Genomic DNA, 25,611 nt, shown 5'->3' on the forward strand with positions numbered 1-25,611 from the left:
TAAGGTTAACGGATAAAAAAATTAAAATAAATGCATGCCAAGACCGTTCAACCATTCGTAATAGCGGCTACTTCATCTTCCTCAATGCGCAAAATCGGAGTCCTCTCTGCAACAAGATAAATACCCAACATAGATAGATTTGTTAATTTAGGGGAACAAAATTAATACAAAAGTATAAAACAATTTTCTCAGCTCGACACCTTTCTACCCTGCAAATAGTGGTAATGTGGCTATAGTGTAGTTTTGACAGATGCTAATAACATGAAGGGCAAGAGATCGCTGTCTGGTCATGTAGTGCCTACACCAGTGCGGGGTCAATGAGAGCGCAAGTAAGGGCATCAACATGCAATTTTTGATTTCATGGGGAGGGGGAAGGAGGGTGGTGCTTTTGCGCGCTCCTGTGTCTGGGCGTAGGAGCCACACATACAGGTAGCGTTCTTCTTCCCTAACATAATTATAGACACGTAGACCAAATATGAACTTACAGATTTTGTTGAACGCCACGATATCGCAGCTCTGAATGTGTTCATTCGCTGGTTCAGTAGTAAGTTGCTCTTCAATAAGAGTATCAACAGACACTAAATCATCCACAATGGTCATCATGATCTGCAACTTCTTTATACCATATCCAACTGGTACAAGCTTAGCTGCAATTGATGACACAGAAGTTAACAAGTTTTCAAAAATATATCTTCCACGCATTCATTAACACAGTTTGCAGAGCAAAACAGATCATAGGAATGACAATAATCTGGATTCTATAACAGTAGTAAAATAACATACATGCACCCCAGTGCAAGCCTTCCATCTGAATACTTCTGACTGCTTCTTCAAGCTTTTTCATGTCGGTTTCATCATCCCAGGGCTTTATATCCAACAAAACAGAGGACTTCCCAGCTGGTGGCAGAAACATAAGAAAATAAAGTTCAGTTTTACATACAAAACATCTATTACAGCGAAATCAGAACCCACAGATTTGTGTCTTGGACAATATTCATTTTAGAAATACATAATTGATTTCCAACAAGTATCTTACAAAAAAATGGGAGAACAAACAGAGAATGTAATATTTTAGTTTTATTAAAGCAAACCAAACTTCCGGGGGGGGGGGGTGACACAAAATCAACGAAGTAAAAGGAGAAAACATAATAGACTACCTAATGTATAGAAAGTAATGAGTAATGACTTACACTCTTTCTTCTTCCCAGATGCCTTGACAGCTGCAGCACGTTCTTCAGCAGCTTTCTTTTCCTCCTCTGTCTCTTCTCCAAAGAGATCCACGTCATCATCATCATCATCATTCTCAGCTGCTGGAGCCTGAAAACAAAGTTTCATTATATGCAAGAGCATTCTAGAACTGTTTTTGCAACTTAAGAAAAGTAACAAAGTTACTGAGAGAGCGAGAGAGCGAGAGAGCGAGAGAGAGAGAGAGACAGGAACTTATTACAACCTAGGTTTCAAATTGGAAACAGTTCTACGGAGCGAAGAAGCAAAAAAGAATTCACCCCTCTAGTATCCATATCTTTTTTTTTTTTGGTGGAAATTATCCATATCCAGTTGCTTGAATATAATGATGACTCTTAATAAACTACAATCTATTATATATAACCCCCCCCCCCATTGGAAGAGTGGTGGATGGCTTTCATATTATTACATTAAACAGCATAGTACTTGCGAGTTGCAACCATGGGTCTGAAGTTCTAACCACAAACTTTTCACGACATTGACTTTAGCAAAGTCTATACCCCATAGCGAGCCCTTAATCCTTTGTGCGTGTGCATGATCACATTTAGCCATCTCCACATCTCTTAAGTTTAGGATGGTATCATGTACAACCTCAATTCTACAGATAATTTTTAGGGGTAGGGGGTGGTGGGAAGGGAAACTTTAGCTCACCTTTGTGTCAGCCACTGGAGGAGTTGCTATAGCCTCCGCTGGAGTAGACCCCTCTATGGTTACACCCTGACCTTCTTCAACACCACTGCATTCAGAGCAATACTAAAGAATATGATATATGAAAGAGATTAGACCAAACGAATATAAAGTAATTAGAACTCACGAAAGCCTTAGAAGAGCATCGATGTGGCTGAACCACCGACACACATTCACATAATTAGATGAAGGAGCTTCAGAAAGAGCTACATGGACATTAATATCATCCTTTGAAGCTTGGTATCTGGAATTAGGAACAGAGAAAATATTATGATATTTGAAGCTAACATTGCACAATCCAACAGATAAAAGAATACCTATGAATAGCCATGAAAACTTACCCAGTGATGTAACTCCTCGTCAGTAGATACTCATCAAGCTTCTTTAGGCCAGTCTCCGTATTGAGGTTGCAGAAAGCCACTGCCATTTCCAAATGTTTCCCTATAAGACAAAATAAGAGAAGAACAGAGTCAGCTCCTTGGATGTATGGGACCAATACATCCATCCGATCAATGATACTCTATGCCTTAAATGATAATAGATGTTCTCAATTGCAGCACCAAATTGGGAGAAGGGGGGGGGGGAGAAAAAGCAACCCACAAGATCAGAATTTTCCACATTGGCACAGAGAAACAATCATACAAGTACTCTGATTACAAATCAGATCTTTGTGCACGGAAATAAATTTATCAAAAAATACAATAAGCATCGATTTAAAATAACTTTCGAAATCTTCCATAAATAAAAGTTAACGATCTCAGAAACAAGCATAGATGTACTTAATTTAAAAACAAAGACTTCTTTTAAGCTTTCTTCAAATTATGAACTTCCCAGATTAAAAAAAATAATAAAATTGGGAACTTCCCCAGAACAAACACGAGTTCGAACTACAACACATTGAGTAAAGACTTCCATGGCACAAACATATACGAACAAAGGATAGTGATCCCCCCCCCCTGGACTTTAGATCTATGTACAACCGCAAGCAAAAAATTAAAGTGAAACGAAAGTCTTTCTCAACAAAAACAAATAGTAAACCAAAAAATTCTGTGTCTTCGAACAAATCTTTCACCCAAAATCGAAAATTTGATTGATGTTGTTGGTGAACAAAAACAAGAACAATATAAAAACAATCAAAATACACATCTAACCTTGTTTTGAGAAGAAAAAATCTGAATCTGATTCTGAAAAAGTGACGAAGTTGAACACGGAGCCTGGTTCGTGCTTTAACTCTTCGAGCTTTAGAGTGCTTGAACCCTAGTATGGCAATACACTGACTACTTATAGGTTTATGGTATAGCCGCCGTATAAGGCCGTATATCCGAGTCGTCAATGACTCGCATCTCTACAACGGACCGACCCGTTTCAACCCGTATTTTGAACCGTGCACTAGAACTTGAGGTTCATGTCTCCCAACTTACTAGTGAAAGGGTTCATGGATATATATGGAAAGATAAAAATGATTGAATAACAACCTGAATTTTTACATGGTCAAAATTATCACATCATCACCCTGTTTTATTCCAATATAAGACTTATGAACAAAGGGATGGGCCCACTGAGCTTGTTGGATCCATGTTACATCTCTCGGGGAAAAGGTTCTCTGAGCTTGAGGCATACATTGCGCCTCCTCACATTAATTATTTTGATGAGAAAAAAATAACGTGAGAGGATGTAGTGTACTCTGCTTACCCAGAGAACTTGTCTCCCTATTTCTTATTACAATTCTTTTCGGTAAACATAAATAATACACGAAAAAAGGTTATCTCCAGATAGTGTGCACGAGACACTTTTGCATGTCGATTCACAAAACACTATACCCCTCTCCAACACTCTCTCCTAAACCCCCTTAGAAAAATCGAAAGTGGGAACCCTCTTTTGCTTGAATTTGCTCGAATTAATACACAGTCACCGGAGAAAACCCTCTCCCATGATACAATGCACACATTGGTTTAGACTTAAAATGGTCTTAATATTGTAAGAGTGCGTTTGGTAACGGTCAGAAGAGTGTTCGAGCAGTTCTTTTGTTCAAAAAGAACGAAAAAATATGAAAAAGTGTTTGGCTTATCGGTTCGCTTTTTTATTCTTTAAAGACCGAACCGGGCATTTTGAAGTAAAGAACGTTCTTCTGACCGTCTTGGAGACGGTGCGCAAAGAACAAAGAACAAATCGAGAAGGCTATCGAGCAAAACCCGTGACTTCACAATCGAAAGAAGCGAAGCTGCGAGAAGAGGAGGGGAAGGAAGAGAAGGGAAACGCTCGAACCACCGCGGGTACAATGGTTTCTCTCTCTCGCTCTCTCCTTCACGCTCTCTCTTCCTTTCTCGTGTATCTTCCTCTCTCATCCTCTCTTTCTCTCTCTGTCTCGCTCGCTCTCTCCCTGTCTCACTCTCTATCTCGCTATCTCTGTCTCTCTTTGCTCGTTCTTTCCCTCACGCTCTCTCTGTCTCTCTCTCTCTCTGTCAATCGTTGTTAGATTGTGATTTTGACGATCTGAATTTTTCCTCCCATTTGTGTCTCGGGAATCTCGGGTTTTGGATCTACAATGTAAAATTAGAAGTAATCGAAAAGGTATGATTTTGGATCTGTTGAAATATTTGATTTTTAGGTCTGGATGGATGTTAGGGATTTTGGGGATTTTGGGGATCTTGGTTTGTGAAGGTAGTAGATCCGTAGTTCTCGATCTGTCTTCGTAATGGCTGTTTTATTCGGTTTTTTTTCTTTTCTGGATGAACTCTCTCTATCTTCGTAATGGATTGTTTACTCCATTTTGCCCTTGGTGTGAATTGACCGAAACTTTTGGGATAGATGTGTTTTATCAATTTAAACTCGAATCTAGCTTTTGGTGCGAAGACGATATCGTTTGATCATTATTTTAGGTAAAAATCTGTTTGCAAATCCCTGCTTCAAATGCAATTTTGATTGTGTTTCTATTCAAATTTGTGTGTCGATCTTGGCAACATATGACTCGAAAATCTGCTATTAGACACCCATCTCATATAATCGATCAGAATTTGGATCCGCTGATATTCTCAACAACTGTTCTATGCATTAAGAGAAGGAACCGACCGGATTATCGGTCTATCCGATTCTGGATTTTTCTCGTGACTTTTCCCTCAATTCTAGAAATTTTCTCTGTTTTATGTCCTGTTCGTGGGTACTGATTTGCATATATCTGAACCACCTTCTATCATGTTGTTTTCTCCAAGTTATAGATAAAAGAGTGAGGGTCTAGCCCTCCATGACTTTGGGTTTATCAAAATCCAAAGTCCAAACCCTAGATTTCAACCATGAGGTCCAAACTCCAAAGTCCAAACCCTCTTAATCTCTTATCTTACCTCCACACTTCTGTGTCACAACTTTGAGCTCTGTCTCTGTCTTCAACTCACAGACCCAAATCCACCAAATCTCAGTCCTCTCTTCTTTCTCTTTTACAGAGTCTCTGGTTTGCATATCTGTGACTTGTTTTTAAGCTCTTAAACACATATTTCCAATTTCTTTCCCCTCTTTAATTGCATTTAATATATCTTTTTCCCCCTTGGGTAATTGGGATAGATTTGTCTTTAACAACTCATGACAGGAGAAACGGTTCCCTGCTGCATAGCAGTATCAAAGCTCAGCAATTCGGAGTTTATTCTTGAAAAACAAGCACATGGGTTCTTCTATGCAGTCCCTTTTATGGGCCTTACAGGGACTGAATTCTCATTGCTTTCCTTGTACGATTTGTGGGTCTTCTCTATTTTTTTGTTCTTACTTGAAGATTACCCATCGCTTACTTCAGTAATTTGTTCTATAATTTTTAGTACTTTTGTTCTTGGCCAAAAGGGCCAAATCTGTGTGGTTAATACCTATATGTAGCCTTGAAAATAACATGTTTGTATGGAATTACCGTTCTGAACAGCGTTCTTGAGACGTTACCAAATGGTTATTTTTGTCTCGAACGCCGTCGACGAAGAACGCAAAGAACGTTCTTAGTAGGCGTTCTTTGTGACGACAAAGCGCCTAAGTGTAACTGGCACAACCCAAAGAAGAAAAGAACTATCATGTTTGTGGGGGTGACAAGAAGGAAGTGAACTACGAGATGATGTCGTTGCACCCCTCCCAGTAACATGATTTGTGGTTGCACACATTTTCTTTTATATTTCTTCTCGAGCTCGGCATTGTTGAATTTAATATCTTCCACGTGTTGAGTTCATAGCAGGAATGGAAGAGGATTTTTTTTCCTCGAAACATAGACTAAAAAATCAAAATTATTCCACCAAAAAAAAACCCCTTAAAATCACCATATATGGACGAAATCAGGTCACGATTCTATATTGTTCAGCCGATCCAATCCTGATTCCTTGAGCCATGGGTGGACCAGGTGGAGTACAAGTGGTATGGATTATACAACCATGTCGAAAGTGGGCCAGGGGCCAGTACCATTGTTAAGCCCTAATTACTATAGTGGCAAAACAGTCATTTTATTTGTTTGGTGCAAGCAACACCGTCACTTGACTCACTTCAGGCGTGCAATCACGTATCCACGTGCAGAGATTACCACCCCACGTTCTGGGTGTCTACGTAAGCATGAACCGGTTAATTAGTTATTTGAAACATTATTCGTGAAGTTGCGTAACCCACCTCTGCACGTGTTGTAACTGTTATAAACCGATTGTGATAGTTTGAAATCCACCTTCCCACTTCGGGTACGTGCCGAAGATATGAACTCGATAGTGATTGGCTAGATCATGACCCCATCGTATTCCCGTAGATCCAAACTGTAAGCCACTATTTTAGAATCTTTGAAAATTGATAAACTGGGACTGAGACTGTACACAAGCATCATACGCGCTAGACTATCGATATATATATTTCGGCTCGAAAACGAATTTAAAGCTCCCACCGTCTCAGAGTGGAAACCTTCGAAAAAACTGCTAAAACCCTAAAACGCTTACAACTGCGTTGGAGTCTCTGTACTGTTACTATTTCGATCCCTTAGAAGTCCTACAACAATGGCTACCGTTTCATTGGATGAAGAAACAACAAAGAAAGTCCTTCGTCAGGTGAAAGTTTGATTTTTTTTTTTGTCCCGTTAATGCTCTGAGCTTCTTTTCCTAACTTGTCTGAGTTGTTGATTCGGTTTCAAAATCGGTTCCCTCCTTTCGCAGGTGGAGTTTTACTTCAGCGATAGCAATCTTCCGAGAGATGGTTTCTTGAAGAAATCGATCAATGAGAGCGAAGATGGAAGTATCCTTCAGTGAAAGTGATTCTTTTTTCCCCTGTTCTAAGTTCTGTAATTGTGTTTATCACGGTTATTTTTCTTCTTTTAGTCGATATTTTTCTTAACTGTACCTCCAGTGGTTAGCTTGGCGTTGATATGCTCGTTCTCTCGGATGAAATCTCATCTCGGCCTAGGGGATGCGAAGCCGGAAGATGTGTCCGAGGATGTAGTGAAGTCTGTGGCTGAAGTCCTCAGGAAATCTACTTTTCTTAAAATTTCTGAAGATGGTGAGTTTGTAATTTTTTTGTGATATTAAAATGGCGATAATTGATAGCAATATAAAACGAAGGAAAAAGGATAAGTGAACATGCGTGACAGTTTAGTAGCTGCAGGAGGGGGGGGGGAGAAGAAATCTTTTATGGTAGAAACTATTTTCTTCGGGTGTAGCCAGACTTTCTTAGTTATTCGTTCGAATTTAATTGTTTCGTAGTTTGTGAAACATAATTTCATGCGGGTTCCATTACGATCCAGACAGAGAAAAAAGAGAAGGAAAACTAGAACTTCTAATATTTCGCTTCTTTTCTCATTTACTACAATTCTGAGCCTCTGAATATGGTAGCTTGGCATGTCTATTGTCTATATGGACGAGGGTTTTTATCTTTGGGATTTAAGCAGGAAAGAGGGGGAGGGGAAATTAATCCTATCCTTTGCAGTATATTTGGTGCATTCATTATCAGAATTTGCCTAAAAGAAGTTAGGTTGGTTGTATAATTGATTTACTTACTCCCCACCCCCACCCCCACCCCAACCCTTTTTATTTTTTCTATTGATGATAACACAGCAACAGAAAATCTATAGACAAGCAAATTGCCAGCCTTTATTTGTTCCCACATCCTATATCATCTCTGTTTTGGTTCCCCCTTCCCACCTTATTTATGTGTATTTTTTATTATTTTGCTTTGTTTAATAGGTAAGCAGGTTGGAAGGGCTACTGAACTTGGGAAGCCAGAAGAGGTTATGGAGCAAATAGATATAAGAACAATTGCTGCTGGACCTCTTGAGTATAATGTGAAGCTTGAAGATGTGGAATCCTTCTTTAGTCAATATGGAAAGGTACTGGCATCTGCTTTTAAATCAGGAAATGTTGTCAATTTGATTTTGTTGGCTTTATTTGCTAAACCCTTCTTTATGTGCTAGTGGTCTTTCATCTTCTTGGATCCACATTGCCACCTTTTGTTAGGTTCTGCTGGTCAGTGCTTCACTATATGTTTCAGTTGCATGATCTACTTCCGAAGCCAGATTCTTGAGCTTCTTATCTGGGTTTCTCTAGAGTCGGTCTGTAAAACCATGTTTACCCCTTGCCTATAGGAGTTAATGTAAACCAACCGTTATATGAGGTGTTAATCTATCAAAGTGAAATGTCCTTATGTGGTGCAACACAGTCCTAACCTCAGAATATCTGTTGGAAACAAAAAACAGTCCTTTTTGGTCTGAAGTTACTTTTTGCAATAGATTCATGAATGAGGCAATCGTTATGTCTTTCCATTTCCCATTGAAATATGTAAATATTATACTTGCATGAACTTGTGAAATTCTGCTACAAGTTCATCAATTGTTGCCGAGCCACTTTTTTTTTCATCGTGTGATCTGCTACAAGTTCTTCAATTGTTGCCGAGTTTTGAAGACCAAACCAGCATTAAACTGTGTTCAAGAAGATCCTGCATGGGGCTACTGAGCTAGGTCCTTTGTGATCCAGCCTTACATTATGGCTTTTTGCCCTAGCCTGCTGGAATTTTCTCCACTCTGTCTGTGTCTCAAAATTATCAGGCCTGTAATCACTGTAAGAGTCATCAGAAGGCCTTTTGTATTTTGGCCTTCTTATGTCTTCCTTCTTTCAAGAACTTAGCCATGACCTGTTGTACCTTGTAAGGAACCTTGGTGTATTTCGGTCTTTTCTGAATCTTTTGTAATTTTTAAAATCTATAAATTAGAATAATTAATTTTCAGACAGAAAAAGACTCCGTGAGGCTGCAGATTGGCCAACAGTGTCCAACATATATAAAATTGATCTCCAAAAACTAAATATTAACCCTATTTTTGTTTTCACAATTTTGTTGCAAGAAAATCAAAATTTTCCCCCAAAAAAGTAAAAAAAAATTTTAAAAACTGAAAATGAATCCTGGTTCTGTGAAGTCATAGATCGGGCTACAGTGTGTAACATATAAAAAATTGATTCCAGACCTTGCAGTAGTGGCAGCCTTGTGCACCGGGTGGCCCTTTTTTTTGTTGATATTCCTCCAACTTTGGATCTTGCATAAATCTTCCAACAACGTAGCAAAAAAAAAAAAGGAGTTTTCAACCTTCTCTATGGAAAGCAGGAGAAACCAGGCGGAAAATTCATGAAATTGGTCAAAATTTTGACCCATTTTGTGCAAAACCTTGCATTTATGTCTAAGATTTGTGACAGTTTTGGCTGAATTTTGGCGAAATATGGTAAAATTTGTGTTCGCATGCTATTTCCTTTTGATACCTGTCAAAACTGAAACTTTTTGTCGAATTCATGAAACCTCGAACCATGCTTTTGGTTGTTTTGTTAAAGCAAGCAGGATATATGGTTTCTGACCAGACTCGCTTCAACATTCATCCCCCCCTCTTAGTTTCTTATAGTCACCCTGCAACTAATTCAGTTACTCGTTTAACTGCTTGGTAATATAATTTTTTTCCATCAGTCTGTTTGAAATCTAATCTCTCACATTTTCTTATTGCAGGTAAATAGTGTTAGGCTTCCTCGTAATGTTGCTGACAAGAGGTACTTTTGTGGTGAAGCTCTGATTGAGTTCTCTACAGAGGAAGATGCTGAAAATGTTTTAAAAAAAGAATTGGTTTATGCAGGAGCAGAGTTAGAACTAAAACCAAAGTAAGCTTGCTTCTGATTGTTAATCCTGTTAATTGTTCATGCGTATCTTAGTTCTTAGCCTTACATGATCAAAAGATTAGTTTTTTATTTCAACTGTGTACATGCACAAAATTGCTGCTGCAGCTGCAGCTCTCTCTCTGTCTTTTTGTGTGTGTGTGTGTGTCCTCCCCCCGGGGGAGATATAGTTTTAATGTTAAACCATTGTTGTTGCCATCTGCATTTTGAAAAAAATACATTTTCAGATGTGAGGAGTGGCGGGTAGTCAGTGATGATGGTCTTCATATTATAGAACTTGGAATCTTAACTTGTAATATACTCGATACTAGTGGAGGATTCTCCATTTAATGCCCATGAAAATGGTTTTGCTTCATATTTTTTTTGGATGAATAAAAAATTCATTACCAAAGGAAAGAAAAGGGGGGGGGGGCGTTAGACAACAAACGATCCGTATTCTGTAAGCGAATACAAGACCCTACCTCTAGAAATAAGAAAGCAAGGGCCTGAAAGAAGGAAGGGGACGAACCCCAATTCCCCTTTACAAATTTTGTTTTTTTTGGATGAATAGTATTGCTTGATATTATTCAATAGGAAGAAGTTACTGTTAAATTGAGGCTGCAAATGGGAAGTCATCGTTCTCTAGTTAGGCTCTTTATAGTTGTCACCACACAGGTAGGTATCATGGAAAGCTATACTTCTTTGATTAGCACTTACAGAAACTCTGTAGATTTTCACCTATTCTCTAACAATGATTTTATGCAGTACGCCCACTGATTACCTGGTGGGGCCAGTGAGCCTTTTGATTAGCATTTTGTAGTATTGAGTTAGTGGTCATTCACACCATTCCATAAGAAAAGATGTCCTTGGGTCTAGTCTCATATAAAATATGAATAATCAATTTAATAATAATAATAGCAATATACAATAGAATAGTGATAATTTTATACATACGAAATCCAAGACATAAATATTAATGGTAATGCTCAGGAAGAAGAAGAGGGGGACTTCGTTTTATTTATTTTTGCTGTTTTAAGAACAAAGTCAATCTCATTTGTCGGATTATTATACAAATCAATTTTATAATTTTTGTTAGGGATTCCGACCTCATCTACCTCATGAATTATGAAATTCCTTCCTTCCTTGTGAAGGGACGACATAGATTATGACAACAGAGCTGGGGCAAGGAAGGCCAGATGGAATGGGATATCACCACTCATTGAAGTATGAAAAGGGGATTCTTTATAAAGTGCTCCAGTATCACTTTGTTCTGGGCATTTCCCTCTGATGTGTTTCCTTTAATCTAAGAACAATTAAAAGGGCTGAAAGTAGGCAGTTGATGGATTCATCTGAGTTATGTAAGGTCCCATCCTAATGGTGAGATTTTTGTTGTATTTTGGCAGGTGATATGATTAAAACATGAATAGCAATTATACTAAGAATATTATGGATGTACTTGAGAGATTTTGATTCCTTTGCTCTTGGCATATATAGTAAATGATTACACTATGTTATAGACCTGTAATATTGGTGAGTTCCCTTCTCTGTCAATTAACAGTTACATGTGTGATTTAGGAAGGATTTTGATGCTGAAAGGGCAAAAATGCTTGAAGAATTTGAGAATTCTCATTCGTCCACTGGTTCAAACAGTAGGAACAGTTCAGGTTTGAATTCAAAGTAAGTCCTTGCTATGCTGAGGTTGTGTGAATTTCCTAATGCTTTTTAACCGTAATTATCCTTTTTTCCCCCCTTCATTTTAATATTTAATTTTGTATGTCTTGGGCATGCTATCCCTATGCTTACAGCTATCCCAAAGGCTTAATTGTAGCATTTAAATTGAAGCGTTTGCCGACCGAAGAATCTGCAGAAAAAAATGGTATTCATGAGACAACAGATAATAACGAAGATACATGCAAGTCAAGCAAGGAATCAGATTCAGCAGAAAAATTTCCTAAAGAAAGTGAGAAAGAGGTCTCAGAAAATGTTGAAGATATTGAAAAAGAACCAATCAATAATACCGAGCAGGATATCGGAGAAAAAGTTGGTGAGGAAACTACTGAAGAGCGTGAAGAAAACGAGACTGAAGAAGCTGTCCATGAGAATGAAGAAGGATCTCCTGAAGACACTCGTAAAAAAGGCGAAGATAAGGCAACAGTTGGAGGAAAATATAATGCTGCTATGTGCAAGGAAAATAAGGACATCGTAATGCGTGAGGATTTAAAGGATGTATTTCAGAGATTTGGCACGGTTAAGGTAATATACAGAGAAATTCCTGACAATTCTAATTATTCCTTCAGTCTTTATTTTTGTGTTTTTGACTCCCATTAGCTTTGTGACATAATCAAACAAAACTTTCATTTTGGTGATGCTCAATCAAATTTTCTGTTTCTTCCCCCCCCCCCTCCCATCCACTAGCTTTTTTTGTTGAATGTTATATGTGTTCCTTATTGTTCTAGTTAATGTCTTCTAGGAAACGGTGGTGCTTTTTCTTTAGCAACGGCTTTTCAACCCCACAGACTTGGTATATTTTTAAAGAATGCCCCTGAGTTGCCTTTTTTCAGCACCTATACTATATAGATGTCATTATCTGTTCACTGCTTTTGTTGTTTTTTTTTATTTTTATGTTTTTCTTTATTTTTCTATAAGAATAGATGACATAGAAGATAATTATACTGATAGATGACAGAGAATAAATAAATATAAAAAAAGCAAGGGCGAAGAAATATGAAGATCTTTATAACAATCTGAGTACAAAGGAAGGGGAAAAAGTTATCTTTAAGATTAGCTAAAATGAGGGAAAGGAAGAGTAGAGATCTCGACAATGTTAGATGTATTGAATGTGAAGATGGTAAAGTACCAAGTGATGAGGACATTATGGAGAAATGGAAAGATTATTTCTGCAGCCTACTAAATGAAATTATTTCGAGTAATAGTGTCCCAGAAGACTGCATTATCCATCAAGACACCACATGTTGTAGATATATGAAAAATTAGGGCGTCTGAAGTAAGAGAAGGTTTAAGGAGGATGAAAGTTGGCAAGGCACTAGGCCTAGATGAGGTCCCAATAGAATATTGTGGTAGAGCTAAGGAATCTGTGGTTTATCTTGGCTAACCAAGCTATTTAGTAGTATTATGAGCATACCGAAAATGCCAGACTATGATGTATGGTGCAGAATGTTGGGCATTAAGAAGCATCATACAGATAAACTCAAGTGTAGTGGAGATGAGGATGTTGACATGGATGAATGGCAAAACTAGGAAGTATAAGTAAGGAATTATCATATTAGAGCTGATTTTTTAGTAGCTCTGATACATGATAAGCTACGAGAAAGTCGTTTATCAAATTATGAATCTCTTTGAGGCTTCTTCACAGCTTGGGATTGGTTAGTCCTTGCAAGACTCAATACACATATTAGAAATCCCATGAACCATCAGACAACTGTTTTCATCACCAGAACAAGAGGCATGAACCCATATGGTTCAACACCTGGGCTACTAGTACTATCCATCTGATTGATCTACTACTGCCTTGGGAGATTTGTAGGTTGTTATGCCTACTAGCTTTGTTGTATTATGTAAACTGTACTATTCTGTTTTATTATTTTCTGCAATAAGATTTCTAGTTACTCATATATTGAAAAAAGGAGAAATGGGTACTATATGAAGTGGAAACTGAAATTTTCATGTTCACTAGAATCATGGAAAATCTTCTTACCTTCCATTTTGCAGCCCCTTTGCTTTGTAATGTCTTTTGAGATCATTTTTTTTCTTCCAGAGGCTCAATTTACTTATGTTCCTAATATGACACTGACAGTGTTATGCCTTTGCTTTTATCCCCCACCTATGGTGAAGTTTGTTGATTACAGAATTGGGGAAGAGTCAGGGTACATTCGATTTGAAGAGCCAGAAGCAGCTCAGAAAGCTCGTGCTGCGGCTGTGCTCGTTGAGCAAGGTGGTCTGGTCGTGAAGAACTTTGTCGCTACCTTGGAACCTGTAACTGGTATACATCAATCTCTTCCCATGTTTTTTTGGAAGTTGTTCGAGCCAAGTTTTTTTCTTTCATACCATGCTTTCCGATACAAGTATCCAAATATGAAAAGGAATATGAAATTGCAGTTGTATATCTTGAAAAGGATTGTTGGTCCTGTTGTGAATTTTGGGAAATAATTTATCAAATAATGGCTTTATAATTGGTATGCTCATGGACTAATTGGATAACTCCAGCTGGATCCTACCTACCCGAGGTTTTCATTTGGCAGGGATGGGCCAGGGCTTTGTTTTGATGTCTCAGGCGTGCTGGCCCTGCCCATATGAATGAATAAGGAGCTTGAGATTCATGTCATTGTGACATGTAACTTCAGCAAACCATGGTGTGCAAATCCTCCATGTTGCTAAAAGGGTCATAGAAAGCGCAGAGAAACATGATCCTTCCCCCCCTCTTCTCAAAATTTACAAAAAAAAAACATGCTATAGATTTTTTTGAACAACTGTGTGGTATTGGGGCGACTTAGCTAACAGAAAGCACATCTGAAACACTTTCCCCTGGTTTCTATTTCCTTGCAAGTGCATATGACTCTAAACTGAAAATTCAATAGGTAACAGCTGAAGTTCGTTCTTTTACACTAAGTATGTTGTTCTTTCTGTTATGCTATCAGGTGATGCTGAAAAGGAATACTGGAGCCTACTCCGTGGTAATAAGGACAGGTTCAGGGATAGTAGAGGGAATCGAGGAAGGTGTGCATCACCCTTTGCTCTATTAATCCATATTGCCTGGAATAGTAGCTAGTTATCAAACTGGTTCACATTTGCACTCTATATTGTTAGAAAAGCATCTTGATGATTCTTGTCTCTACTTTTGTTTGATTTCCTAGTAAAAATTCTCTATGAATTCTTTGCTTCAAGAAAAATGCACAATCTCACATGAGAACCCATGTCTAATGTCCACGTGTTTTGCCTAAAATGTACGGTGAGGTTGGAAGAAATTGAGCAGGTCTCCGTAGTTTATCAATTCTGAAATTCTAAGTTTGAAATTTATGGCTTGCAGGGGAGGTAAACACAATAGAGGTGGGAGGCATTTTGGAGGTAAGCATTCTCGCTCGAAAGAAAATAACGTCGGCCGACCAAATAAAGCTCAGAAAGTAGCTGCTGCTTGAGTGTCTATTCGTCAAAAGATGCCGCAAATTCTCATGAGAATGCATGGGCAGCCTTCTACAAGCTAAATTTTGTTTTTTCCATTACCTAGTGTCAATGAGCGTTATATTCTGCTCCTTATAATGGGCATAATATTCAGTTCATCAGAAAAACAAAACTGCTGTAGTATTATGTTCATTTATTTATTATCACTCATGACTTGAAAACTAATTAATCCAATATGCTCTTGCGTCTGTGTGTGTGTGTGTGTGTGTGTAGACTTTAGAGGTTTCTTTTCAATGTCTAGACTACCTAATAAGTATGGAGAGTTCTAGATTATAGACCTTGCTTAGCCCAATGATCGATGGCCATGGACTAGTGACCTTGGCCTGTGGGCTGACAATGTCTCTCTTTTCTGTTGTTTTATAGGAATCCTGTTTGAGAAAATGTTCAGTTGTTCCAACGCATGTATGCATAAATCATTCTCATGTTAACTGAATTTTAATATTTTACTGCCTCTGGTACCTTCTTGAGTGGTTTTATCAAGGAAAACTTGTCTCATGAATCAGTGGTCCTTTCATGATTCTATTCTCAATGAATACTATGGATAATAGCTGTTTGATCCAGACTCCAGACTCTTCACCATGGGTGAAAAGAAGAGAACCCGGGCCACCTACCCGTGCATATGGAATATGGATAGGTGGTGATCCTGGAGAGAAATTTGAGTGGTTAGTATATATGTCGCAATCCCCAAAGTATCAGATTCAATCACCAAATTACAATCCCCTTGAGAACTTGCCTCCATTAAAGCTGCCCTTATTGCCATAGTTTCAGACGTTGGTTGTGAGACTGCATATAAGATATGTCCATGATCATTCCTAAAGACAACCAAAACCTCCAGTAGAAGAATTGGGTAACATGATTGCATCACAATTCACCTTTATAACACCTGGATTTGGAGGCAACCAGAGCAAAGTGTTGCTTACAGATGCTGGCCTTGTAATCAGACTTGATGCGGAAGAAGGTTACATTCCTGAAAAAAATCCATAGATGACATCCCCAGGACTACAATTCGAACGCTTATCGTTCTACAGTTCCAAATAATCTTCCAAACTTTTGACGGCTCAGGAGTGGAAGAGTTTGAGGTAGAGGAGGAAGCTCGTTCACCCAGGTTCGTTATCCTTAATATTGGATAATAAATGGTATGCACTTTTAACAGCAGTAAACAGCCCATTTTCCAGCCGCAAACCATTTCAACTTCTCATCTCTTCCAAAACAAGCCCAAGTTAATCTTCTAAATTTCAGTAGCCTTATTAAATCATGATTCCCGGTCCAACCTGGGATTCACTCGATCACCATTTCCAATTCGCCAACATAAACCAGATTTTAGAACCTCTAGACAATCTCAATCACACTTTGAAAGAAAATCCACATGAGGGTAGTAGATTGATTTAATTGTGTCAAGTCCAATTTGGAACAACATTCCTTTCATTAGAACTGTGTTATGATCAAGATTCTTCTTTTAAAACAGCATTCAAAAAGAAAAAGAGAAATTATCAGTACTCTTGTCTTGTACCTAAAGTCCTTGGATCATGGTTCTGAATCTTGGATCGGATAGTCCAATATCATCCAGATTGGATCGGTACCGGTGGAGGCCGATCCTGAGATTAGACCGATACAACAAGGTTTGACTGGATCGTTCCTTGGATCGGCCGATTCGATCTGATCCGACCGAATATTTTTTTGTTTTTTCAAAGTTTTTAAGTTTTTTTTTTATATTATCTTGAACGATATTGATCGATCCGATCTCAAGATAAAAATACCCACCTATTTTGGCTGATACATGACCCGATCCATAAAAAAAAATGATTTTGGGGGTTTTTTGATCGATCTTGACCGATTTGTACCGATCCCAATCCAAAAAAGTTTTGGCAATGACCGATGCAGAGTCCGATACCTGGATTTTGAATCTTGCTTTGGACAGACCTTCCAAAAAAAAAAAATAAAATTTATTAGATAGAAAGATTATGAATCTTTTTTTTTTGGAATTGGAGAGCTTTAATAGGGGGATAGGCCCAAGGTGATTTGAACTCATGACCTCTTGTTTGAAGAGTTGGTCTTTTGCCAAGCTGACCCCTTGGGGTAAAGATTATGAGTCTTGCTCATGATAACTTTGCCTGAAGACCATTTGATGGTTTGATCAATATAGATGTAGGGTTATGAAAAGCATTTATTCCAATCAAACGGAAAATGACGTGTTTTAAAGCCATCGGTGGATTGGGTTCGTGGCACTTCAATGTCATCATCCCTTAAAACTTTGTTAGAGAGAAAGATTCTTGAATTATGTCCCAGAAAATATCATTTGGCACAAATATCATGATAAAATGTTTCGTACACGGTTGTGCATCATGTACGGTAAAACAAAAAACATTAAACCTCTTATTTAATCTTTTGAGTTCAACATCGTTAAATTTAACATCTTTCACGTGTTAAATTCTGAGCCTCGAACTGCACTACGTTACAGTTGTAGGGAAATGGAGAGGATCCTTTGCCCACCCCTTTAAGTGTCGAAATGACCAAACCCCCTATTCAATGAATAATTATCACCTTCAATTCGTTGCCCGCTCCAATTTCCTCTAATTCCTCACATAAGAGCGAAAATGACAGCCCTACTCCACCCTTTCGCTCCCATGTGAGGAATTGAAGGTATTAGAGTGGACAGCGAATTGGAGGAGAAAACAATTCCCTATTCAGTGCATCGTAACCAACCCCTCATACGACCATGCATGAAAACTGCCCCATATCATTTGGATAAAATTTAAATCCCATCCCCAACCCCCTAAAAAAAAAATTTTATTAGATACTTACACAAATGACTAATGGTTCATGAATACCTAAAAGCATGACAACTGGGATGACGTGGCAAAACTCAAATCAGTCCATCGATGCCTTGCATTGTCCACATCAGCCCTTTACCCTTTTAAATGTGACTTTTTTTTATTTATTCTTCCTCTCTCTCCATTTCCTTGACTCATTTTATTGTGAACAAAAACAATTCAATCAATTTATTAAACTATTAAATTTTTGCCATGTTGTTTTTGCTTGCTTCACACCTCTTTATCTTCTTGAGCATGGCATATCACTTACATATGAGTCAAGTCAGACGGAGATAGAGAGAGAAAGTGGGTCCCACAGAAAAGGTTGTATTATGTGTACCAGCTGGCCCCAGCCAAAACAAAAGTTCTTGTTTTTTCCTGGTTCATGGGTTCCTTCACATTTGGAAGGGAGAGAGAGAGAGAGAGAGAGAGCCAGAGAGGAGCTTCTCTGTCTACTTAAACCCTCTCGGGTTGTACTCTTTTCCTCATTTCTGGAAGAGGAGGAAATAGAGATAACTCTCCAGAACCCTTTCTGGGTCTTGAAGATAAGCTTAAAAAAAGAAAAGAAAGAGAGCAGAATCCTAAGTGGTTCTCTTTTTCTCAATCTTGAATCTTTTGAGGGAGCTAGAAGAAAGATGTTGGAAGGCAAAGCTATGATAGAGGACTCAGACATGCCAGTGAAGATGCAGATCCAAGCCATGACTTCTGCTTCTCGAGCTCTTGATCTCTATGATGTTGTTGACTGCAAATCCATCGCTGCCCACATAAAAAAGGTAATACATTTAACAAAATGTATAAAAAATTTAGCTTTTTTTTTTTTTTTTTAAATTTTTTCTTTCAATCATGATTTCTCTAATGAATCTGTTTGTCTTTGATTTTAATTAGGAATTCGACAAGATATATGGACCTGGATGGCAATGCGTTGTGGGTTCCAACTTTGGTTGTTTCTTCACTCATTCTGAAGGGACTTTCGTCTACTTTGCATTGGAGACACTCAATTTTCTTATTTTTAAAGCGGTTTCTGTTCCTTCTCCTTCTTCCCCTGGATACTATAAATCTAGCTGAAAAAAATGTCCCGTCACTTTAGTTTCCTTTTTCACTTATTTTAGATGGTATATACCCAGATGGGTTTTTTGGATTCCTTCAAATCTTTTGATTAGAAATTTCCTTATGAGGTTTTGAAGCAAAGCGTTTGTAGGGATCTTTTGTATGTATTTACTGTTATGAAGCCAAGCGTTTGTAGGGATCTTTTGTATGTATTTACTGTTATTATACAATTACTGGTTATAATCTCTCTCTCTCTGCAATCTAATGAATGAACCTGTGGACTAAGGGAAGGAAGCCTGAGAAACATTAGACATTAATGGAGGTTTTGTGAGTCAGAGACGCAAGTAGTAGGAATCATAGCTGCTGACTCCAATTTTGTCTGGTCTCCCAGGTACTTTGCACCACATATGTGCTGGCAAGCCTGGATGGGCTTGCACTTGGATAAGGCTTGATTGAATGGCTTGATTGAATTAGAAATGGAGTTTTGTTAGCATTATTTCATAAAATGGAGTTCAATTCGGCTTTTGTTTCAAAATTTGGAATCATTTGTTTTTTTGATCGAGTTTTCCTTCAGTCATGATGAATGGCAATCCGTTCACCCCAAGGCTTCAGATGCACGTAGAAGGGTATTTTGAGAAACATATTAAAATCCAAAATCCAAAATCCAATAGGGTTTGTGAACCTTCACCGTGTGATCATGTGGTGATGGAAAATTCTTCTTTTTATTTATTTATTTATTTTTAACATGTAAAAAGTTGGCCCAAGCACCCTCAATTACAGCCCAAACCGAATACATACCAGATCATAACCAAATAGTGAACCGAATAAAAATCGAACTGAGTTGGTTTGGTTCTGGTTTGTAAAATAGGCTCTTGTTTGATTTGCGTTTCCATATTTTTTATATTGAATTGAACTGAAAAAATGAGACCGTATCGATTGACACCTTTACTCATGTCCAATTTTAGATTAGTTGTTTTCTTGGGGGCATTGATCTATTTAAACCAATATCAAATATCCATACAAAGTCCAATATGGAATAATTGTCAAGGCGTCGCCTTGATTTTGGACCCTCTCCAACGTCTTGGGTCGTCTAGACACCGTGACAACTATAATATGGATGCTAACCTATCGGTTTTGGCAGGTGTGGGTGTTTTGCTCACTGATCAATTGCCAAATCACACCCAATTAATTGGAGTTGCTGAGTTTCTAAAGACTTCTATTTTGTTCATTGGATTATGATTGATGTGAAATCAAGAAGGAAACTGACATCCACATTGATTATTATTCCCTCCCCAAGGCATGAAATGGCTTCTGGATATTGTTGCATTTTCATGAATGTGGCATGAATAGCCATCTCAAGATCCTGATATGAATCCAATTTACTCAGCCTAAACAAATCCAAAAATTCATAAAGAAAATCTTATTATAAGATCCAAATATGGTGAATTGAATACAGAATGGCTCATGACCTCTGCCATATGATTCATTACCCTCACAAAATTGACAGAATCCATTGCTCACTTTCAATAGAATAAGTTACACCAGTCTTTTATGACAATGTTTAAAGAAAAATCTACAGAATTGAGAGTTCTTCTTAGGAAACACAGGCTGCAAAGCCTGCAATCCCAAATTTGAATCAATCATTTATTCAAACTACCCAATCAGGATCAAACCACGGGGGATAACAGCGGCTTCTTCAGAAAGTGGGCTTCCAAGTTTCCAATCACAAGATCTGCCATATCCTTGCGGGTTTCCAATGTTCCACTTCCCACATGAGGCAAGAGTACCACATTGTCGAGCCCAAACAATTGCTCGGGTGCATGAGGCTCATTTTCGAATACATCGAGCCCAGCCCCACCCAGTCGGCCTTCAACCAGTGCAGATACAAGCTCCGGTTCATCAACGTGAGGACCACGCCCGACGTTAACAATAATGCCATTTGGACCCACAGCTTCAATCACTTCACGGTTGACTATATGGTATGTTTCTTTTGTCAAAGGGCAAACAATCACAAGTACTTGACAGTTCTTTGCCAATTCCAAAACACTAGGATAGTACTTGTAGTTTAAATTTGGTTTCTCTGATCTGGAGCAGTAACTGATCGGGCAGCCAAATGCTTCAGCTCTTTTTGCAATTGCAGAACCAATCCTTCCCATCCCCAAAATGCCAACTGATTTGCCACTGAACTGCAAAAAACACAAGCTAAATGTGAAGAGCATAGCAAGTGAATTCAATTTCAAATTAACATTATGTAGGAAGTTCTGATGAACCAGGGAAAAGAAAAAGATAAAAAAAAAAAGTGATCTGAACTTTTTCCATAAAGAGAACGCAGGGAATACTAGTCATAAGATTCATTATGCCTCTTTTCCCAGTTCTTTTGGTAATATGAAATTGTGAAAGGTTTAAACTAGTTTCATTATGCCTCTTTTCCAAGTTAAACATACTAAATCATTTTGGCTCTCTTATTTTCATTATTTTCACAGCTGGTTCTAGAACAAACCCCATGTCACTTCCCATAAATCTTACTCTTCTGCAACCCAACAACCTAATCCCTGTAGCTTCCACTGCAAATGTCGCATGAGTCACTTGCAAGGACGCCACAAAAGCATGTGTAGAAAACCTCTCATGGCTTTTCTTTGATGTAGTACAATCAAATATATACCTAGTGATTTAAATGCCTATCCACTTTAATTGAAAATCTAACATCCAGCCAATTTCCTTATCCCAAGGTCCTCAAAGGTTGACACAGCACATTACCTTGCAACAATCCTTGTAGAACAATATCTGAGTCACTCTCCAGGAAATCATTCCACAGAAGATCTCTCCATGTCAAAACTTTAACTAATATGTTTTTGGATTCAACAAAGAAGGTAGAAACTTTGATCTAAACTTTGATGGAGAACTGATCAAAAAGTACATAAAAATCTCTTCCTAAACAATTCTAACAGAAGACAACAATACACAAATGAATCTAGCAGGCATACAATCATTAATCACAAGGACCAATAACTATGCAAGGACAGCCCACAATGTAAAATAACACGTAAATGGACTGTACAACCAAAAGGCATAGTGGGCTTTTTTTCCCCCTCTTTTGGAAAGAGAAAGCAAAGTAGACACTTCAATTAAACTCCAAATTTACAAAAAAAAGATGCTAGAACATCCCACAATCAATTTCACACAAACAAGAAGAAGAAATAGTTAAGAAAGGGCACAATAAAACAAAGCACACGGTCAAATGGGTAATGATGGAAGCTGGAATTCCTTCAAAATATAGGGAAAAGAAATAAAACCCACATATGCCAAGGAATTAAAATCTTTAACATACCAGCAGCTGAATTGATTACTTTGTAATTGGTGATCCAATACAGATATAAGTATAAAAATGTTCCACAGCCATCAAAATCTCAAAGACATACGCCACCAATGAGAAATATCTCAGAAACATCTCAAGCCCTCAGTTTACATACTCATGTAACTTCAATCCAACTTGAAGTCCAGAACCCAAAAAAATCTCTAACAACATTTATTAATAACCAAAATGGCGCTAAATTTTTTTTTTTAAGATAAATATAATCCCATGTACCAGATTGCATACCCCAGATGTAAAGATGAAAAGACAACTTACACAATGCTTCCCATGCACCATCTCAAAAGACTGGTTTGTTAAGCGGAGGTACTACCAGGTAGATAAACGGAATGGGGATGGCACTCACAACCAATGTGGAATCACCCCCCCCCCCCCAACAATTGTATTCAGTTCCATTTCTGCTTTGAAGAACCATAACAAAGAGCCTCTATAATGTAAAACCAGGAATTCCAAGACTATTGAGATGACCCAGCAATATGCTTACCTTGTAGACATTCATAAGGTCCTAGAGATCTTGATGACTGAAGTGAATTGCGTAACATTACTTAATAAAATTCCACCCAATGTTCATTTTCACATTTCACTTCTAGCTTTAATGGTCTTACAGCTCATCCAACTCAGAATACACACCTACGCTAAACTCATTTTATGCATGTGTTTTTCTCAGTTTCCAAAATTGTCAATAAAACAGGGCTGGCAGTCTGACAAACCTTTTCCTTCAGTAGTCCAAACAAACCTCTACATTTCATCCACTTTAATCCAATTGGCAGAACCCTCTTCAATTTTTCCATCCTTGTGGTTTATTGAACAAAGATGTAACAGAGAGCAGAACTTTGGGGTATCTCTAGCTCAGTTCCTCATCAATCTTAACGACTGTCTTGTTGTCTACTCAGCGTACTAAATCCACACTTGTTTTGTTTCAGTCCTACTTGTCTTAAAACATTGATTTTAAAGCATCACTGCATAGTTCCAACATGGCATTTCCCCTTCTCTAGTCAGGCCAACGAAAAGTACATCAAGAAACAACATATGCCATAGGGATTCCTCCTATCTATGCCGCCTCCACTCATGTATACAATGAGATATGGGCTCAATGTTTACAAGTGCTGGAAATTTATCTTTGCTCTAACTATCCTATCCTTATCTTATCCATGACTTAACAGATGCTCTCTCTAGATATCCTATCTTATGTTTTCATTGAGTTAAAAACAACCATATGGAGTTCTTTTTTCTCCCTGAAGTCTTGGACATTCCCATAAGATGTCCAAAAAAGGCCAAAAAAAAAAATGATTTGGTTGAAGATTTCCATCAAAGGGGGACAAAGCTGATGACCAATGCTATAGTTTCATGCACTAGCATAACCACAATATTTGATCTGATAATAACTTGTGCAGTTTTGATCATCTCCCTAGTTATTGCAATAGTAATAATCACCAAAGGGCATAGCAACCAAAACTATGATGAGGAATAAGAAGAGAACAAGGGATAAGTGACATCCGAATTATTCATAAGAGTATACATGTAAATGCGAAATTACCATTAATCAACAATCAATCAACTAGGTTCCATTTGTCTGCAACTAGGGTTTTCAGTTTTTTGGTGGAAAAATAAGTGTCATAACAACTAGGTATCAGTTTTCATTTCTACAAAGACAAGGATTTAGCTGATAATTATAACCCGTATGCTCCTGATTTAACATAAAAAGACATACATAATTCTAAAATTTCGTCATTTTTGTAAAAATAGAAAGAATTTCTTTTCCAAATTATTAGTATTTTATCCATCAAATCAAAGTTGTAATTAATTGAAACTTGCAAACATGAGAAAGAGAGCAAAGAAAGAAAACACTGCAAAAAAGGTTTTTGAACAGAACACACCTTAGTGGTTAATTTGTAACTCCCTTTGGTCCACAACCCACTCCTCACATAACGATCAGACTCGCAAATCTTCCTCAACGTGTTTAGAATCAATGCAATCGCTAAATCAGCGACATCTTCGTTGAGCACATCAGGGGTATTGGTAACCCTAATACCCTTCTCTTTACACTTTAACAAATCGACTTTATCCAAACCAACGCTGAAACTGGAGACAATCTCCAATTTCGGCAACAAATCGATCGTCTCCGAGTCAGCCCCAACACCACCAGCAACTAAAGCTGTAATGGAATTCGAATTTTCTTTGAGAAACTCCTTCTTGTTAGGGGATTTCCAGCATCTGAAAAGCTTGAATTTCTTGTCGAGCTCTTCTTCCAGGTAAGATGAAAAGGGCCCCATCATCACGACACCAAAACTTTCCATCCTCACAAATATGAATTACAATGAGAAAGTGGGTTGCTCTCTTCAATTCTTCACTTGTTAATGGTGAGACTGAAATCTACTTTGAAATCTTTAGAACAGGAATTTGATCGAATACATTATATACCTCACATCAAGGATGACGTATCTCCATGTAAGCATCATGAATATTCAAGATATCAGTAATTTTGTTATAAAATCGAATGCATGAATCTGAGACAGAATTTCTTTCATGCATAGTTTCAATCCTGTCAATTTTATTTAGGTCAAAAGCAGCATTGTGAGGTTGGTCCATGATTCATGCGGTGGCCAAAGCTCGCTGTGTGTGTGTGTATGGTGTGTTGTGAAGGTGACTGCTGGTTCAGTTGGCATAGCTTTTGGCTTTTCATTTGCGTGATTCATGCAACCAATCTCCTTGTGTACAACTGTTGAAGCAAGATTTGGATCATCTCTCTCCCGCTCTCCTCCGTCGTCATTCCGTTCTTAGGGTTTATGGTTTCCTTCATTGATATATCATATATGTGCCACAAATTTGCCGGGGTTTGAGTTATGGACATGGCCCCTGCTTGGATTTAATCCCAAGGAAGATCTTTATCACCCACCCCGGCCCAGATCCCCAGTTCCTATAATAAAGGGGGCTGGAATGATTATCCTACCCCTGCCCAAACACACTGCCTGGGTGGGATTCACCATCCACTATTAGAGAAATTGGAAAACTAGGCCGGGCAGGGATTTGGAGGAGATAATTCCCCCCAAAGGAGCTCTGATATCTAATCCATTGGTTGGATCACGGATGCGGGCAGCGCAACGCACTTGAGAGGAAGAAAAAAAATTCGATATCATTACGG

The 25,611-nt window shown here is 38.1% G+C and overlaps 4 protein-coding genes across 4 annotated transcripts; 2 read left to right on the forward strand and 2 right to left on the reverse strand.

Annotated features, from left to right (window-relative positions):
* LOC122654380 (elongation factor 1-delta-like) lies at positions 1 to 2,427 on the reverse strand. Its single transcript, XM_043848448.1, has 7 exons — positions 2,274 to 2,427; positions 2,060 to 2,176; positions 1,897 to 1,981; positions 1,191 to 1,317; positions 784 to 897; positions 486 to 647; positions 1 to 106 (listed from the first exon to the last, which is right to left on the reverse strand). Coding segments are annotated over exons 1-7 (693 nt in total). The 5' UTR covers positions 2,360 to 2,427; the 3' UTR covers positions 1 to 104.
* A 4,409-nt stretch (positions 2,428 to 6,836) lies between these two features.
* LOC122654379 (la protein 1-like) lies at positions 6,837 to 15,368 on the forward strand. Its single transcript, XM_043848447.1, has 10 exons — positions 6,837 to 6,977; positions 7,083 to 7,161; positions 7,273 to 7,422; positions 8,106 to 8,248; positions 9,904 to 10,052; positions 11,622 to 11,723; positions 11,852 to 12,299; positions 13,899 to 14,046; positions 14,702 to 14,780; positions 15,091 to 15,368. The coding sequence occupies exons 1-10, from the start codon at positions 6,927 to 6,929 to the stop codon at positions 15,197 to 15,199; spliced, it is 1,458 nt and encodes a 485-aa protein (XP_043704382.1). The 5' UTR covers positions 6,837 to 6,926; the 3' UTR covers positions 15,200 to 15,368.
* A 3,288-nt stretch (positions 15,369 to 18,656) lies between these two features.
* On the forward strand, positions 18,657 to 19,139 carry LOC122654382 (dynein light chain LC6, flagellar outer arm). Its single transcript, XM_043848451.1, has 2 exons — positions 18,657 to 18,825; positions 18,938 to 19,139. Exons 1-2 carry the CDS (start codon positions 18,688 to 18,690, stop codon positions 19,115 to 19,117), a joined length of 318 nt encoding a protein of 105 aa, XP_043704386.1. The 5' UTR covers positions 18,657 to 18,687; the 3' UTR covers positions 19,118 to 19,139.
* A 1,523-nt stretch (positions 19,140 to 20,662) lies between these two features.
* Positions 20,663 to 24,796, reverse strand: LOC122653576 (glyoxylate/hydroxypyruvate/pyruvate reductase 2KGR-like). The gene is made up of 2 exons (XM_043847449.1): positions 24,347 to 24,796; positions 20,663 to 21,285 (listed from the first exon to the last, which is right to left on the reverse strand). The coding sequence occupies exons 1-2, from the start codon at positions 24,764 to 24,766 to the stop codon at positions 20,767 to 20,769; spliced, it is 939 nt and encodes a 312-aa protein (XP_043703384.1). The 5' UTR covers positions 24,767 to 24,796; the 3' UTR covers positions 20,663 to 20,766.
* Between the last annotated feature and the right edge of the window lie 815 nt (positions 24,797 to 25,611).

Source organism: Telopea speciosissima, chromosome 3, assembly GCF_018873765.1.
Source record: "Telopea speciosissima isolate NSW1024214 ecotype Mountain lineage chromosome 3, Tspe_v1, whole genome shotgun sequence".
NCBI lineage: Eukaryota > Viridiplantae > Streptophyta > Magnoliopsida > Proteales > Proteaceae > Telopea > Telopea speciosissima.